The sequence below is a fragment of the Seriola aureovittata genome, chromosome 6, assembly GCF_021018895.1.
Source record: "Seriola aureovittata isolate HTS-2021-v1 ecotype China chromosome 6, ASM2101889v1, whole genome shotgun sequence".
NCBI lineage: Eukaryota > Metazoa > Chordata > Actinopteri > Carangiformes > Carangidae > Seriola > Seriola aureovittata.
In genome coordinates this window covers 12,331,743-12,345,864 of record NC_079369.1, presented here as the reverse complement: position 1 = coordinate 12,345,864, position 14,122 = coordinate 12,331,743, and the positions used below count along the sequence as shown (strand labels likewise).

The 14,122-nt window shown below is 40.4% G+C and overlaps 1 protein-coding gene across 1 annotated transcript; it reads left to right on the top strand.

Moving 5' to 3' along the window:
- The first annotated feature begins 323 nt into the window (after positions 1 to 323).
- rx1 (retinal homeobox gene 1) lies at positions 324 to 9,512 on the top strand. Its single transcript, XM_056377701.1, has 4 exons — positions 324 to 634; positions 1,532 to 1,867; positions 5,529 to 5,782; positions 6,498 to 9,512. The coding sequence occupies exons 2-4, from the start codon at positions 1,558 to 1,560 to the stop codon at positions 7,008 to 7,010; spliced, it is 1,077 nt and encodes a 358-aa protein (XP_056233676.1). The 5' UTR covers positions 324 to 634; positions 1,532 to 1,557; the 3' UTR covers positions 7,011 to 9,512.
- Positions 9,513 to 14,122: the final 4,610 nt, after the last annotated feature.

Here is a 14,122-nt window from a genome sequence, read left to right as displayed (position 1 = left end):
ATTTTACATCATGTATTATCATAATAAAGTTTCCTTTTCCATGTAGTTCCACATAATAATAGTAGTAATAATAAGGGGGCTGGGTGTGCATAGTGAAAACTTTCAGTGGTTCTTTTGTCTTTAAAACAGTAAATTTATGAAAGAAAGTCTTGTCCGGGGTTCATTAGCCTGGGCCTCCTCCTGTAGGGGTGAATGGAAATAACATTTAAAACAATTACTTGAGCAGAAAACAGCTGCCAATCACTCTTAAAGGGGAAGGATTCCAATTAATAACCCTCTCCTAATCCTCTCGTTTCACCTCCTACACCCTCCCTCAGCTTTGTCCACCTCTCCCACTCCGTCTCTCTCCTCTTCCACTCTCCTCTTTGAGCTGGAGTGCATGGCGTCTCAACTCATTTGTTGAATGTTCTTTGCACTGGGTGGTTTTATTTACATGCACTTTGTTGGAGTGTTTTTGTCGGGACTGTTTGTCACGCATAGAGAAATGATTTAAGGAGATGCAAGGTAAGCAAAGCTGGCTACGTGATTGTGAGCTTAGCACATAGCAGATCCGAGGAAGAGTGAGGTTGGAGGGTGAACAGGTGGAGCACTGGCATCAGCAGTTTCAACAGTTCAACCTATTTACTTCCAAGAGGTAAGCTATGACACGATTTCATTTTACTGTATGCTGTCATACTTTTCACTGACACTGAAGTTCAACTGTGTCATTTGTCATGCAAGTGCCAGTAACTGGAGATGTGTGAGTCCAAAAAGATGGTGTGCTCAATAGGTAAATTTTGGGATGGACTGAACAGTTTATTAAAACTCTACATACTCCAGCTGCTCTTGGCATGAAGTTTACTCTTTTGTTTTAATTACATACCAGAATACAAATAATAGATAAAGGAATACAGAATCCATTTTTCACACAATCCTTCTGATTCCAATTGAGTAAATTTATTTTAGTTTACTTTATTTATTTCTTATTTATTTGAGACAGGGCATATTAATTAACATCAACATGATGTGCTGAATGCAGATGTACTGTATCTTTTCCGACACAGACACCTCATTTCTTATTGACCAACATGCATTACTTTGTTCAAAAGTTATATAATCTCTGAATGCATTGCCAGCCCATAACCTCAGACATCGCACTTGCAGTTCCTAAAAGTTTTCTTAGTCTTTAAAGATTTGGATCCTGGCTATGGCTGCTATCTGTACTTAACATGACATGGTTTTGTGACCATTAAGACTTGTTTTGTTATGAGTTTACGATTTGAAAAGTGATAGAAATAAGCAACATTATCAGTACAATGTCATTTACGCACTATTCTACGAGGGATTCTTTAAAAACGCCTATAGTTTCCATCAGTACACTTTTGGTTATGCACTGTAGCTTTCAGAGTCTCGATCCCCTGCCACCTTTGCAGCGGATAATCGGGTTCAACTAGGTAGAAGGATGAGCACGGTCATCTAGGGTAACCAGGTGATCTCTGACACATTATTGTACCTTTAGCTCTTAAATTAAACCCCTTTCCTTTGACCTCAGGCCCAGGCGAGTGTCGAGACGCTCGAATGCATTTATCACTGGATACCATGAGCATGGTGGACGACAGCTGCCTCTCACCCAGCAACTTCCACGAAATGGGGAAAGGTGGGGGCTTCGCTGCAGGAGGCCGCGTCCACAGCATTGATGTCATTCTCGGTTTCAGTAAAGACCAGGACCCCCTGCTCAGTCCTGCTGGGGCCTCAGGACCTCATAAAGTGGACATAGAGGGCCTGGCAGAGTCTGGGAAGCAGCAGGAGCCCTCGTCACACCCGTCCTACAGTGGGCACCTCTCGTCTCTGAGAAATGGCAGCACAGAGCAGCAGCAGCAGTACCATGGTGAGAGAAGCTGATGGTGATGCTGGCCTCCATCCTGGAAAAACAGAGTCTATTTTATTATAGCATTATCACCTCTCAGAGCACTTAGTTTCACTTCACTGGGTGCTCATTTTATTTTGGAGGAGGTCCCCATTATGTGCACATCAATTGCTTCAGAGCTTAAGTTTATTAATCATCTGATTTTTTGCCTCAAAACATATGTGATGGTCAAGGGTATTGATTATACAGCAGCGCCTTTGGTCTTGGAAAGCTGAGTAAGATACAATTGAGTTTAGTGCACTGACATTAGGCTATTGAGGTCTCTGAGCACTACTTGACCTCTGAACATGATCGTTCAGTCTTTCATGGTCCAAACAAAACTTTTTTTTCAAAAACCAGAATGAACTGGTTAGGTTTAATAGTATAAGGCTTGTCATGAAAAAGATTAGGAAACATAAATGCATAAAGCCCTTTCAAAACTTTCAATAAAATATCCACTAAAAGAGATCACACAGACATGTAGATATAGACAAAAACATCCACAATACACTGCAGGTGTATATATTTACTTGAATTTTATGATCTGAATCTGATATTTTTTTCCCATTACCAAAGGTTTATTGAATAGAAATGAAACCAATTTAACCAAACAATGGATCATCATTTTAATAAATAATTATCAAATTCTCTGAAATAAACAAAGGGTTGGGAAATCAGTTCTGTTCTTGTGTGTTCACAACAGCAGCCATGTCTCTGTGGACATGAGACCTGTGACATGCAATAGTCAATTTTTTTGTTTCATTATTTGAGCCATTGTTTGTTAGACAATGGCAACTAATTAATTAGAAATTTGACCAATTTAAACGCGGCAATTTTAGTACAATTGTATCCTACGTGTTGGTGCAGCTCCATTTGGAACCGCTCACAGGCAGATCCAGAATCAGTGTGTTACATACTGTTGCTGTGTAGAGCCTGTTGCATTAGCTGTGTGAACTGTGCCGGCTGAGATTGAGAGATAAATCCCAGAACAAGATGGTGTAAGGGGGTTTATGTCCCTGAGCACAATCCCATCCCCTTGTGGAATTCCCCTAATCTTCTCTTCTGTGCAGATTAGATTGTACAGTAGTTCATTCGGGTGTTGTTATCGTTCTATCTCAGGATCAAATTTATCACGTTTAATCTGAAGCCATTTTCACATGCAGGATCTGGCAGGTGGTTGGTGATTTTGGGGCAGAAACAACACAAATATCATTTCCATGAACTGGAGATGGATATATCCTCATAGACTCACCAGTAAAGTGATAATAAGTGATACAAATTTAGTAGCTCAATCCAGGAGGACGTTAGTTTTTCTTGATTAACGTACATCAACACCAATGACATCACCCTTTTGTATGTAACTATCCTGTGAAGTCAGCCCAGTTCCCCCTGAATGAGCAACTTTTCAGAGTTCGGTGTCAGTCGGCCCCCCTCTCTGTACTGAGATGTTCTGCTGGCTGATAAACAGTGGGCAGCCTTCAGACCGGCGGCTGTGATGGGCTGACAGGCCAAGAGCTGGTCACTGAACCAGACCTGACCTCTGCCTTTGTCAGAGCCTGGCCTTTGTCATAGCTGCTTAATGAGAGGTGGATAAATTAACCCCCGAAAATCCTGCTTTGCCTTTGCCTCTGCTCCCGTTTGCCAGTTGAAAGGCCACGTTGACCCCCTCCTTTCTCTCCATCAACACATCCTATTAACAGAAACAAGCTCACATTTACATATATATACCCTCTGTTTTTACTGAAGCAGTGAAAGGACAATGACTTGTCAGCATGTATTGAACAAATACAAACTACAACCTACTATAATCAGAAAAATTAACAATCAAGTCTACAGTAGTTAAAAATGAAGGCTCATTATTGACTTTAGAAACTTAAATGTAACTTACAATGGCTATAAGTGATATTTGTTTGATGTTAGTGCATCAAATGACAATGTGAACACAATTTGACAATTTGAAAGGCGTCCCTCATAGTGACAAACCTTTATAGAGCTTTTACATCAAGTTTTAGGTCAACTTTTAGCAACTTTACTGTTTTGATTCATTCTCACCTCCCTCAAAGCGTTGCATTGAAAGCTCTAAAAACCCACTGTACACTACCTGCTGAGCATTGAACTGCAGACAGACACACAGTTAGCGATTAGCTGGTGAATATAGTGGACCATTTCATTTGCTAAAGGGCCAGATATTTGCCCTCATGAGTTGGTAGAGGCCAAAAACAGAGCCAAAAGAAAGTGAATATTGCACTTACATTCATCAGGTGGACAGGAATACGACTCCAAATCAATGTTAATGTTGCTGTTTCCTAACAAGTTCAGTGACAAATGTCTCATAACTTTTTTCTGAATCCCCTAAGTAGTCAAATAATCAATTATTTCAGGTTTAAAATCCATGTACTTGCTTTTCGCGACAACTGAGCAAACTGAAGAAGAAAGTGAGCGTCGACTGAATGCTCTGAAAACAGCTAGCACATTTTTGTCAAACTATATGGTAGTTAGTTCATAACTACATTGGACAAGTATTAGTGTAGACTTATTATTTTATGCAAGTTCTGAATTATTCCACTTGTGGGAATAATTTGGCCAAATAATTGTTAATCTATTTTGATAGTAACATTTATATTTCATACAGGGGACTGCGTTGAGAATCCTAACGCCTCTGCCAGGAAAGTATTTTAAAGTTAACATACTTTCTGTGATTTACAACTTATGCAACACAGCCTGAATGACGTATGGGATCTGATTCAGGTCTGATCCTGGCAGATGTAGACGCTCGTAAAGTAGCTGCTTCTCAAGTGCAACTGATCTGATTGCCGGATCATCGTCTTTGTACTTTGCTTAACTCAATTGTGTACTAGTCAGATTAATATTGATTCGGCACACAATCTTGTTTTGACATTGTTAGACCTCATTCTTTTCCAGGTGATAGTTTATCTTTCTCTCTGGTTTTGACAGTGATATACAAAGATATTACTGAAGATTAGGAATGAATGGGAGGAAGAACAATTGAGAGGAAGGCAAAGGGAAGTTGTTTGTCTTGTACGATCATGAGGAAGGACAGTTGCAGTAAAAGGCTTGTCACTAGCTAGTGTTGTCAAATGTCCACAGGACTGTTGACATTCTCATGTTTTGGATGCATTTTAGAGTAAGAAATATCTCTTGTGGCTACTGCTTTGATCATAATACTAATACTTTCTAACACATAACTATACTGTGGGAATTGACTAACAGTGGCTTTGCAGTCCTGTGTCAGCGATAACAATGTGAACAGTTGATTCCAAATGTCTTTTTTAAAAGACAGTTTACCTTTGGAGAAGATAAACACTGGAAACAAGTTTTCTAAATCCGATTAGGAATGTTTTTGAGCTTCATTGAAGTTCAGGGGATTGCTTGCTTCACTGACCTACAGTAGCCTATTGTTGCAGGTGTCAAACTAATGTTTGCTCTACTGGAAAGTGGGAACTACATTCTTCATTTCAACTAACCATTCTGCTTTTCCTTTCTTCTAAATTTCAGTTTTAATATAATATATTCAGACTGCACCTACACATGTAGAATACCGAGTATATGATAAACATTTGCAAATAAAAAATATATAAAGAAAATACCAACTCCTGGTTTATTTTTCTTGTGTGCTTAACAGATACTGGCTTATTCACAAATAAGTGCGACGAGGAACTCAGTGAGCTGAGGAAGAGCGCCGACAGTGATGAAGGAAAGTCTCCGGAGCCTTGCAAGGACGATCAGCCCAAGAAGAAACACAGGCGCAACCGCACCACCTTCACCACCTACCAGCTGCATGAGCTGGAGCGTGCCTTTGAGAAGTCCCACTACCCAGACGTGTACAGCCGAGAGGAGCTGGCCATGAAGGTGAACCTCCCTGAAGTCCGAGTTCAGGTAAGAGGAACCACAACATCAGAGGCACCAACATGAACATATCCAAACAAGTCTATAGTTATAACAGCCAGCATCACAGAGATCCATATGTACATTGCATGAGTTCTAATATTGATGAAGCCTAAGATATTTTGTCAGTTTACATAAGTAAATATTCAGGGTCTGTGGTGTCAGTGTTTGTTTTTGTTGCTGTATTGTTTTCTCTTATGTTGGGCTGTTATTACATTGTGTTTTACAGCAGCGGCACAGTAACCAGACAGTTATAGTTTATGATTTGTGTTGTTTATAGCTTTATGCTGTCGTGTTGAAACTGGAGGTGTTAATCTTGCCTTCACACTCACAGCACATGTTAAATTGCTGTGATTCCAAACTTTGAGATGCACTTAAGGACTGCAGGATCGTGCCAAGCCTTTGGGCTTAGGCTATGGCTCTGCTAATGGAGAATAGGTCACCACAATCTTGAAGGAGTGTAATTGTACACACATCACATGTGGCTGCAAGGCTATTGGACGATGGTGCTGATGAAATGAATAACACCTGCAGGAACACCTGCATACTGCACATTTTGATCTCAACTGGATCTTCGTCACTCTTTTCATGGGTCAACACATATTGACAATCCTTGCAGGGCTTGAAGCTTCAACAACTTCCTAAATTCATGTACTTCTTCTTTATATCTATGTTCAGTTAGTAATAACTTGATTTTGTCTTCCAGGTCTGGTTCCAGAACCGCAGAGCTAAATGGCGTCGGCAGGAGAAAATGGATGCCAGCACCATGAAGCTCCATGACTCTCCCATGCTGTCTTTCAACCGCCCGGCACCAGTTCACACCAGCATGGGTCCAATGACCAACTCCCTCCCTTTGGACCCCTGGCTGACCTCTCCCCTGTCCAGTGCCACACCGGTCCACAGCATCCCAGGCTTCATGGGTCCACCTCAAGGCCTCCAGCCCAGCTACCCCAGCCACAGCTTCCTCAACTCCACTCCTCATCCTCCTCATCCTCCTCATCCTCCTCATCCTCCTCATCCTCATCCTCACTCTCATCCTCATCCGTCCATGAGTCAGGGGATGCAGAGCATGGCCCCTCCTCCTTACCAGTGTCCAGCACCGTACCCCGATAAATACCCTCTGGAGGACGTGGACCAGCGCAGCTCTAGTATTGCTGCACTGAGAATGAAAGCAAAGGAACACATCCAGTCTATGGACAAGACCTGGCAACCCATGTGACTAACAAACCTAGCAGTCCATGTGAGTAACGTCGGGAAAGGGAGATGCTGAAATTTTTTTCTTGGGTTTCAAGGTGGCAGACATTGAGAACAAATGTTGGAAAAAATGGCAGTGACTGTTTGTGTCTGTTACCCACGGATCAAAGGAAATGGATTTTGAACTGTGAAGACTGAGGATTTTTGAACTTTTAGTTTGGACTTTCTTTTTTTCCCCCCTTATTTTTGTCATCTCACGGACACGAAGCAGACAAGTGAACTCTGAATTGTTCAATTTAACTTGTTCTCCCTCCAAACTGTAGGTGTTATGCATTGCTTTGGGTGCTGTCAACTGTCAGGCTCTAAAAAACTATTTGCAACCCAGGAACTGCTGCACACAACATTGTTTCCTTATCGACCACTCTTTAAAACAAACCACATGCTTCCCTTTAACTGAATGCATAGGTCTACCCACATTCATGAACAGCTTATCTGCTGATAGTGGCAATATTGGCATATTGGTTTTCCAAGGGGCCATTGAACCTATATGTAAGAAAAGGTCAAATCCTTTTCTCCATGTCTAGCGAATTTTATTTGTCCCTTGTCACAGCTCATGTCAGAGGAAAGCAGTTCATGAACACATGCTATAATTTTAAAAAATCACCTAAATGAAGCACTGCTGTAGGTATTATAACGTTTCTCATCAGTTTTTCCTTTATTTGTGTCAACCATCAGATTGGTTGATTCGGACAGAACATCACATTCTGATGATCATTCTTTGCTTTTCCCATTTTCATCGGCAAGTTTGTGTTTTTACTAATTAATCCAATTGTCGAATTTTCATGGGTCAGCTAATCAGAGTCTCTGAGTACTTTGTGAATGGAGCTCCAGTCTCGGTTTAATGTGAGAGCAGCTTTTTAAAGAAAATCAAGGCAATGTCTCCGACTGTGTAAATGCACGTCTCTCTCACTCATCTCTTGGTCTCTAACAACTGTGCAACTGGTTTTCAGTTCATCTCTCCCACTCACGGTTTATGTTGCTACTTGCCCAGTTTAGATATTTGAGCCTGCAGTTAATAGATAACCTGTTATAACTGGAGGAGGATGACAGCTCATGGTTTTCAATTTACAGGGAGAGGAAATTCTCCCACTTATGGTGTCACAGAGTGTAAAATACATAATTGTAGTAGAGTCAGAGATATGATGCCACCTTCTAAGTGGGCCAGGGCAGAATATACCAAAAATAATCCTGCACGATTATAATCCTTTTCTGGTTTGTGCTGAGATGCTTTAAGGAAGGAAGCAAGGAAGCAAGGAAGGAAGGAAGGAAGGCAGGAAGGCAGGCTGGTGAGTGGAGTAACCCTCTTTTTGCTTGAGTGGCTGTTGGAGGTGAAAACCTGTTGGCAGCTCAGTGTTGGGTGGCTGCGTGTACGTGCAGGGCAGCAGAAAGAGCCCTGTGTGATGCGTCACCCCACATAGTTTAGTCTTTGTTCGGCACAATTGATCCAAGTGTATCCTCTTTGTCTGTAACTGAAGGGGGGGAAACGGTCTCAGGCTGCACTAAATAGGCCCTTGTAACCATTTTGTCATGGAAGTTTTTTTTCTCTTTCTCAATCAAAGGAGGAGAAACAAGGATTGTAGCTGCTATGGTCATTAGTGACACAATATTGGTCTTTTACCATCTGTTACAGAGTTAAGCTCTAATTGTGTTAAAGGTAGAGAGGATCAATTCTAAACAGTTGCCTATATTTCTTTTGAGTAGAGCTAAATTTATTAGTATTTGGTGTTGACATATTTAGGATCTACAGCATCTCACAAAAGTTATATGGTAACTTTTCTGTCTTGGTTATGGAGCAAGAAGGAGAGAAAATCCTTAATCTTAAAGTGCAATTTCAGAATCTTTTGTATTTTTTATATTTTGTTTTCTAAAAGGAGACCCATTTTCCCCAAGACTGCCCATTGTATGGTTGTGATATTTCACTTTAATGTGAAAATTGTGCTGACAGCAACTCGTGAATACAGCTACATCAGCAGCAAAAACAATAACAACAATATTTAGTAATTTCTGGTTTGTTGGAAAATCTATTGTACCATTCAGAGAGGGAAAACATAGTGTTACATCTGCTGCTCATGATCAGTCCTCATGTAGTTTTTTTTTTTTTTCAGTGTTGTTGGTTAGTGATGTTTAAACTCCCTGTTGGACAATGCCAGGACCACAGAGGAAATGAGGATTACCTTGCACATTAAGAGCTTCTTTAGGATGCTACATAAATGTGATTTTGGACCAAGAATAAGCCAAAGGTTAGATAATGGACAAAACTGCACTAGATCTTTGCCAGTTTTAATTTTTTTATGTGAAAATGCACAGGATATTCTTTCCTGTATGGCTGTTTTGTTTCTTACATGTTGTAGTTATATCTGTCCTAGTAATATCATTGTTTCCTTTCTTTTTGATTTTGTCTGGATCATTGATGTCCATATTCTGGAAAGAATGAAGATCTACTGAAAATAAATATAGTTTGATAGAATATGGATCTCCACTTTCTCACTGCAGTGCTTTCATGTTGACCTGTGCACTCATTCCCACATAGTCGCTATGTTTTTTTTTTTTTTTTACCCCATTAAGTCTAAAGAGCAATCCAAGATTACGACAGTATAATCGTTATCATCTGACATACATGGGCAGAGACATTTTTCTTTCTTTTCCTCTAACACTTGTGGTCTCTCTCTCTCTCTGTCATATAAGAGCTCTTTCTCTCTTCTTTTTTTTTACCCCTCCCAATCCTCTCTGCTGTTCCGTGGCTTGATGGCAGGGTGCCAGCCTGTTAGGAAGATGAGACTCCAATCAATCAGGGCTTCCCAGGGGGGCCTCTGACCACAGGGCCCAGCTCCCTAATTGCCCCCAGGCCGGCAAGCTCAGCCGCTGCAACACATGTTCACAGAGGGACTGGTGCCGCCGTGCTAGCTGGTCTCCTCAGCGTGTGAATCACTTTCCTGGACAGATGGAGGCCTGGAAGGACCTCACTTCAAGGGCCATATGGGTAGGCCAGTGGAAGTAACAGGCCAGTGTCCTGAGGTGATTAGATACTGCATTACACAACAGTGTGTTTTTGGTTAAGCATCCAATTATGCCAAAAATAAATACCCACTGGTATTTTTGGAAACCCAGAGGGTTTTTAACAAACACTTACTGCTGATCTGAAGGCATTTACAGATGCCAAAAAAAAATACTGTAAACATCTGGATGAGAAAATAGTTTGTCGGCTGCACAGTATAAGGTTTTTGACCTAGTTTTTCAAATTGGGCATCTTTTTCCAAATTCAAACAAACACATCTTTGCTTGATTTATACAACTGATATATTGGTATATATTGATATTTATTTCCAATATTTTTATGAATATAGCAGTTTTTTAAATTCATATATATATATATATATATATATATATATATACACATATGTAATTTCCAGCAGCTACCTGGATTGGGAGTATTCAATCACAATTTGAGAAATGTTTTAAAATCTTTTGTATGGTGCAGTGGACAGAATGTGAGTGTTTAAGCATTCAGGCTGTTGTTAAACAACCTTCTGGGTTTTTCAGAAATCTGCATTGATTTTTCAGAAAATCCAAGGCTTAGCTCTGTGACTCAAATGTAATATATTAAAGGCACAAACTCAGACTAGTTGTTGGCATAAAACAAAAGTTAAACCAGTTATCATGTGACATAACTTCATCTGTAAAGAGGAACAAAAGAAAGACCATATTTGAACTCAAATCTCAGGGATCATGGAAATAGCACTTTACTTTTTATGACTATAACATTTGCACATGTAAGACCAGAAAGACCTGTAGCACTTGATGAGGTCATATCTCAAAGGTGTTTTCAAAGAGCTGAACAACCATAACCCTGTGTGGATGAAAATGGAAAAAAAAAATGCTTTGGACTTGAAAGGATGAAAGGGGAGACAGAGAATGTGAGGAAGTCAGAGTGGGAGAAAGTAAAAAGAGAAACATTAAGAAAGAGATTAAGCTGGAGTAAAAGTGTGGGAGTGAGAGAGACAGAGAGAGGGGAAGTAAGAGTGGAGAGGAAGAGAGAGAGGGGAGGGAGGGTGGGATGGCTGCTCATCAGAGTTAATGATGTAGAAAATCCCCCAATTAGAGCGTTTTCCTGTGTTGCAGGATGAGTTCAGAGCGGGGTCCTCTGACAGCCCAGGGATTAGTACCCGGGCCAGGCCGGGCCGAGCCGGGCCTGAACAGACACTAACTAACTACTGGACAGCTTGGCACTGCTCAGCTGGGGCCAGGTCGGGGCTATAGCCACAGCCAGGGGCCGGGGTAAGCATGCGTTGAGCCGGAGTGCGTGCTACAATGAAAAGCATGGGAAAAAGAGCTGCAGTAGATCAACATGAAAAATTGCGGCTGGAGAGTTATTCTCTACTACGCAAAATCCAAAATGAAATATTAGATGCTATTTTTGCAAGTTACTCTCTCATGAAGTTCCTGAACTTCTCCTAACATGCCTGTTTTACCTGCATAAATACAAATACATCCTGTAACAATGTCTCAGCTCAGTGTTCCTGACTGATGCATCTCTCTTTCTTTTTCTTTTTTTTTTTTTTTTTTTTTTTTTACAGTATTACATATGTGTTCATCCAAAACATAACCTAATCTAATGTGGACATCTGGATTGTACAGCAAATCAATCTGCTCTCATGTTGCTTGATGTCGAACAATAAAGATGGCAAAAACGCTGAGTCTTGTGGTGCTAAAACACACAAGCACAGTTGTTAATCCTCCTGACCTGATACTTAGGACAATAAATCTGAACATTAATCTGTCTCTTAACACAACAATGAAGCGATTGCTGTTGAAACATGACCAATAAAAGTCTTGTGCCTTTCATAAGGTGTTCACCTGCAAGTACGGGTAGCAAAAGGCTTCATATAATCAGAAATATATGTAGAATAAAGACTTGACACTAGGGCATTGAGACTCATTCTTGACCTTCGGGATATAGAATATATGTGCTAAATACTCCAAACCCAACATCTGGTTACTGAGCTGTTCCCGGAGATTTTGACTATATCTTATGCCCTTCTTTAGCAAAGTACCTTGATACTTTACTTGAGATTTGACTGCAATGAGATTTGTTGATTTGATGTAAACGTTTTTTTTGTTGTTGTTTTTTTTTATAAAAAATATATATATATCACAGCATCTCTGTACTATGCACTATGTACTTTTTGGATTGTTTAATTTTGCTCACAAAGACTTGACTTGGACTAGCTCCAAAAAAAAACAAAAACAGCTCTGCAAGTTAGTGAAGAAATTACAGGTGGCCTAGGAATTATAGGAGCAGAGCAACAAAGAATATATTTCTCCGAATGACCAAAAACAATATAAAATCAGAAAGGTGATCAATTCAAATGCAGTCTCACTGTAAAGGTCACAGTCATGAAGATGCCAATCTTTGAAGTTAAAAGTTGTTGGGGAAGACAAACGGTTTAGAGGAAGCCCTGAATCACCTCCACAACACGGTTACTGTGTTCATTAAGAACAACAGAGTCCCTAATGACTAATTGATTAATTGTGCAGTCTATTATTTCGCTCCTGCACCCCAGCAGATCTGAAAGGGCCACGGCTGGAGTTAACAGTCTTATTGGAAAGACGCGTTCCCTGCAAAGGATAATAAGGGAAAATAGCGGAATTAATTGGGTTTGATTAAGAGAGCTTTTCAATGGGACACAGCTTTTTCGCATGACATAATTAGAGGTCAGTTGGGGGGAGGGGGGTTGGTAGTTGGCGCCAGTGTTGTGTGGGTGTGTCTGTGTGAAGGAGACAGACAGACAGACAGAGTATGTGTGTGTGTGTGTGTGTGTGTGTGTGTGTGTGTGTGTGTGTGTGTGTGTGTGTGTGGGGTGGTGGTGTGGGGGGGTGCTTCGTCACACTTGCAGAACTATGTTGTGTGTCTGATGCGGTACATTTCTATAGGCTCACTCACCAGAAAACACACAGCGAAGTTCACAGGGGGCCCTCTGTGCCCTCCGTGTGTGATTATCATCACTACACTTGCCAACATTAAAGGCACAGAGCTCAGGCTTTTGTCATAGCTACATGGTCATTAACATTGCATTTCAGAGACTATTGTACAGAGGAGGGTGGTGACAGGAGGGTACGTTCAGCAGTGCTTTTGGATCAGCACAAAACGTGTAAACAAACTCAAAACATTTATTACAGGCACGCACACACACATTACAAATAAATAATCCTGTTACAGTATAATCTAAAGAAGGAGGGATTGCATGCAGGGCCATCAGACCTAAAAATACCCAAAACCAGGTTTCACAGCTGATTAGATTATCAGATATTTCATTACAAGTCTGCAGCTTTTTTTCACAGAACAGTCAGGATTTCACTGATATCTGTTTTAGCAGGATTTTCTTTAAACAATTATGTTTTATTTGTATAACAACAACATACAACACAATGTAACTGCTTAGATTACAGACCTGGACTACACCATTCACACATTCATACTCACTCCCATTGTGTACAGGCTAATCTGTTTCTGACATACAGAAGTGTCAGACTCTAAAATCTAATGTTGCTTTTCCTCTTTGGATCATGTCACTGAGCTCACTGGGGAAGAGGTTTATGATAGGGTGCGATAGCTCCATGAAGCTTTTATCATTTCTTTTTAATTTAGCGCATTGCATTTTTTATTGGAGTTGCTCTAAAAATGTCCCTATACCACTACTCCTACTGTGTAGGAGTTTTATCATAGAGCCGTTTAAATAGATTTCCTTGCTAAAGTTTCTTCAACAGCTTGAAGGGTCCTACTATTGATTTTTTTTTTAACAACTCAAAAGGCAATGCAAATATGTTCCAGCTGAGATCAGTTTTGGTCAAGACACTAGATGTCCTGTGTTGTTCATGCAATCTCTTATACTGTGTCTCCTTAAGTCTATTGCAAAAAAAAGGATTGTTTTTGTTGTTGTTTTTTTTTTTTTTATTGCTGTTGGTGTCCTGAATTCATACAAAGGCACACAAAGGTGTTTCATGTCAAGGCCTGCCCATGTTTGTCAGACTACAGGCAAGAACTGAGGTGCAAGATAAATGATGGTTAAAATAGGTTCA

Bases quoted from the DNA above. Each gene is read 5' to 3' on its own strand.
- rx1 (XM_056377701.1), top strand. From the start codon at position 1,558: ATGCATTTATCACTGGATACCATGAGCATGGTGGACGACAGCTGCCTC. The intron at 1,868-5,528 runs GTGAGAGAAGCT...TGTGCTTAACAG, and splicing joins GCAGCAGCAGCAGTACCATG to ATACTGGCTTATTCACAAAT. The intron at 5,783-6,497 runs GTAAGAGGAACC...TTTGTCTTCCAG, and splicing joins TCCCTGAAGTCCGAGTTCAG to GTCTGGTTCCAGAACCGCAG.